Source organism: Salvia hispanica, chromosome 6, assembly GCF_023119035.1.
Source record: "Salvia hispanica cultivar TCC Black 2014 chromosome 6, UniMelb_Shisp_WGS_1.0, whole genome shotgun sequence".
NCBI lineage: Eukaryota > Viridiplantae > Streptophyta > Magnoliopsida > Lamiales > Lamiaceae > Salvia > Salvia hispanica.
The window spans coordinates 32,165,465-32,168,535 of NC_062970.1; the positions used below are offsets into that span (position 1 = coordinate 32,165,465).

A 3,071-nucleotide genomic window follows, 5' to 3' on the forward strand; every position below is an offset into this window, starting at 1 on the left:
GAGTAGTATTTAACAAAGGGAATCCAATTTGCTGGGCTGCACACTTGTCAGTTTATTGGTGTCACAATTGGAAACACAGGTTTCCCTCCATCTAATTAGACGTAAATTAAGTCATGTTAGGTAATGTTTTTGAAAATTGTAAATTGTAGTAATCCATATAATAGGCGCTGGACTACTATAAATTGAAGGTAGAGAAGGCCAAATCCAAAGCAAAAAAAACAAAATACAGCAAACTAAATGGCAAATCTTCTTCAAACCCTAATTTCACTGCTTTCCTTCATAGCCTTGCTCCTTGCCATCGCCAATACGGCGCGATCGCAAACGACCTCCTTCACATATCATTTCAACGGCCAGCAGCCGACCGACCTACTCTACCAAGGCGACGCCCACTTCCCATCCGACTCCACCTACCTCCGCTTGATCAACACCGATGACTCAGGGAACCCGTTGCCATACCGCGTTGGCCGAGCCGTGTATTCCAACCCCATCCAATTTTGGGGAGACGGAGCGCAGGTCGACTTTGAAACCACCTTGAAATTCATCATCAACCCGGTTGACTCAAACCCAGCGGATGGCATCACCTTCTTCATCCAGCCCGTTGGCTCTCCACTCGGAGCCTCCGGCGGCGCCCTCGGAGTCTTCAGAGCGGAAAACCCCTTCGTGTTCGCAGTGGAATTCGATGCCTTCATCAACGCTAATGATCCGAATTACCGTCATGTTGGGATTGACATTGGATCAAATGTTTCAAAAAATACTACCGACGTCGGCGACGCAATTCTTGGACAGGAGGTGACTGCACGCATCAACTACCAGCAAGCTTCCAAATTGATCAGCGTTCAAGTCATAACAGGCTCACAAACTTTCGAACTGAGCTATGTTTACGACTTGAGCACCCTTCTTCCTCAGCAGGTTGAGGTCGGACTCTCCGCCAGCACAGGAGGCGCAGTCGCCGTTTTTGACGTCATAGCTTGGTGTTACTCTTCAACTCTTAGGCAGACGACCTCTTTCCAATATGATTTCAACGGCGAGCGGCCGACCGACCTAATCTACCAAGGCGACGCCCACTTCCCATCGGACTCCACCAATCTCCGCATGATCAACGCAGACAGCTCAGGCCGCCCGTTACAGAACCGCGTTGGCCGAGCCATCTATTCCAAGCCGATCCAATTTTGGGGAGACGGAGCGCAGGTCGACCTCGAAACCACCATAAAATTCATCATCAACTCGGTTGACTCAAACCCAGCCGATGGCTTCACCTTCTTCATCCAGCCCGTAGGCAACCCAATTGGAGCATCCGGTGGGGCCTTCGGAATCTTTGGATCGCAAAACCCCTCGGTATTCGCGGTGGAATTTGACACCTTCATCAACTCTGGTGATCCGAATTACCGTCATGCTGGGATTGACATTGACTCAAATGTTTCAAAAAATACAACCAACGTCGGCGACGCATTTCTGCTTGGGCAGGAGGTGACGGCTCGCATCAACTACCAGCAATCTTCCAAATTGATCAGCGTTCACGTGACGGCAGGCTCGGAAACTTTTGAGGTGAGCTATGTATACGACTTGAGCACCTTTCTTCCTCAGCAGGTTGAAGTCGGAATCTCCGCCAGCACAGGAGGCGCAGTAGCCGTTCACGACCTCATATCGTGGTATTTCACTTCCACTCCTGTGCAAACCAGTGCTAACTGTGAACTGGAGGACGCCAAACTTCGCCAATATGTGTGATTTGTGTTTTTTTTTGTTTTAGTGTATGTGTGAGCGCGTGTGTCAGTGTGCATGCTAAATAAGGACGCACCGTAAAAAAATAAGGCTAATTACTTACCATCTTATTGTTGTATTAATTCTTCTCCATGTGACGAGATGGGAATGGAATTAGTTTGTGCTTTTGAGTATGCAATGACACACACATATACGCTACACACACTTATACACACTTACACACATTGGACACACACTTGATATCAATTTCTTTATATTCAGTTCCATAGAATTCTAATTCTATGTATTGAACGGATCCTAAGACTTTCATAAAACAGTTGCAACACTTAGAGCATCGCCAATGAGAAAAGGTATATAGAAAAGGTATATCATATATTTATCTTCTTAAAAAGTGAAATATACCCTCCTAAAAAGTACTCCCTCCGCCTCCCATAATTTGTCACCATTTGATCTGACACGGGTTTTAAGAAATGTAGTAGAAAGTGGGTTGAAAAAAATTATTGGCATGTGGGTCCTACTTTTATATATTAGTTTAATAATAAAATGTGAGTGAGAATGAGTTAGTGGAATATAGGGTCCACTACCAAAAATGGTAAAAGTGAAAGGTGACAAATTTTTAAGGACGGACGGAAATGGAAATAAGTAACAAATTTTCAGGGACGGGGGGAGTAACATATTCCAAAGGAAAAAGTTATACAGAAAGGTAAATTAATTCTTTTAAATAAAATAATCATACAAAATGCATTAAAAAACATAAAGTTAATATCTTCTCATATACTTTTTCCATTGGAGAATGATTTTTTCATGAAAAGAAGGTAAATGTGATAGTTATAAGATTCTACCTCTTCATTAATGGAGAGGTAAACACACCTCTTCAAAATGAAAAAAAGTATAATACCTTCTCAAATATCTCTTCCCATGAAGAATGATTTTTTACAAAAAAAAATAAATATAGTATTTATATTAATTTACATCTCCATTTACCTCGTTTACCCTTACTTTCGACTCAAAAATATTGGAATACTAACAATGATAATGTAATTTTCTGAATTAAATAGCTTTGAATCTACATAACTATCTTATCAGTCAAATATTCATTATTATATTATTAATGTATATATGCGCATCTCTCTACCGCATGACGCGACCTCAGCCAACAATGTCCAGGTTCTTCACCACAGAGCAAAGGCTCCCGATAAAACTGTTTTGAGTAAACTTTTCTCTGTTGTTTGGCTACTATGGACATGTTACGTTATTTGGATTTATTTAATTAGATTGCAGTTACGATCTTGTGCTAATGTAAAGGTACGTTGCAACATCTCTTTGTATCTCAAACCCTTTCTTGTTCAAAT

At 41.9% G+C, this 3,071-nt stretch overlaps 1 protein-coding gene across 1 annotated transcript; it reads left to right on the plus strand.

Moving 5' to 3' along the window:
- Positions 1–218: 218 nt before the first annotated feature.
- Positions 219–1,892, plus strand: LOC125197090 (agglutinin-2-like). Its single transcript, XM_048095792.1, has one exon. It carries the CDS (start codon positions 238–240, stop codon positions 1,723–1,725), a length of 1,488 nt encoding a protein of 495 aa, XP_047951749.1. The 5' UTR covers positions 219–237; the 3' UTR covers positions 1,726–1,892.
- The last annotated feature ends 1,179 nt before the right edge of the window (positions 1,893–3,071 follow it).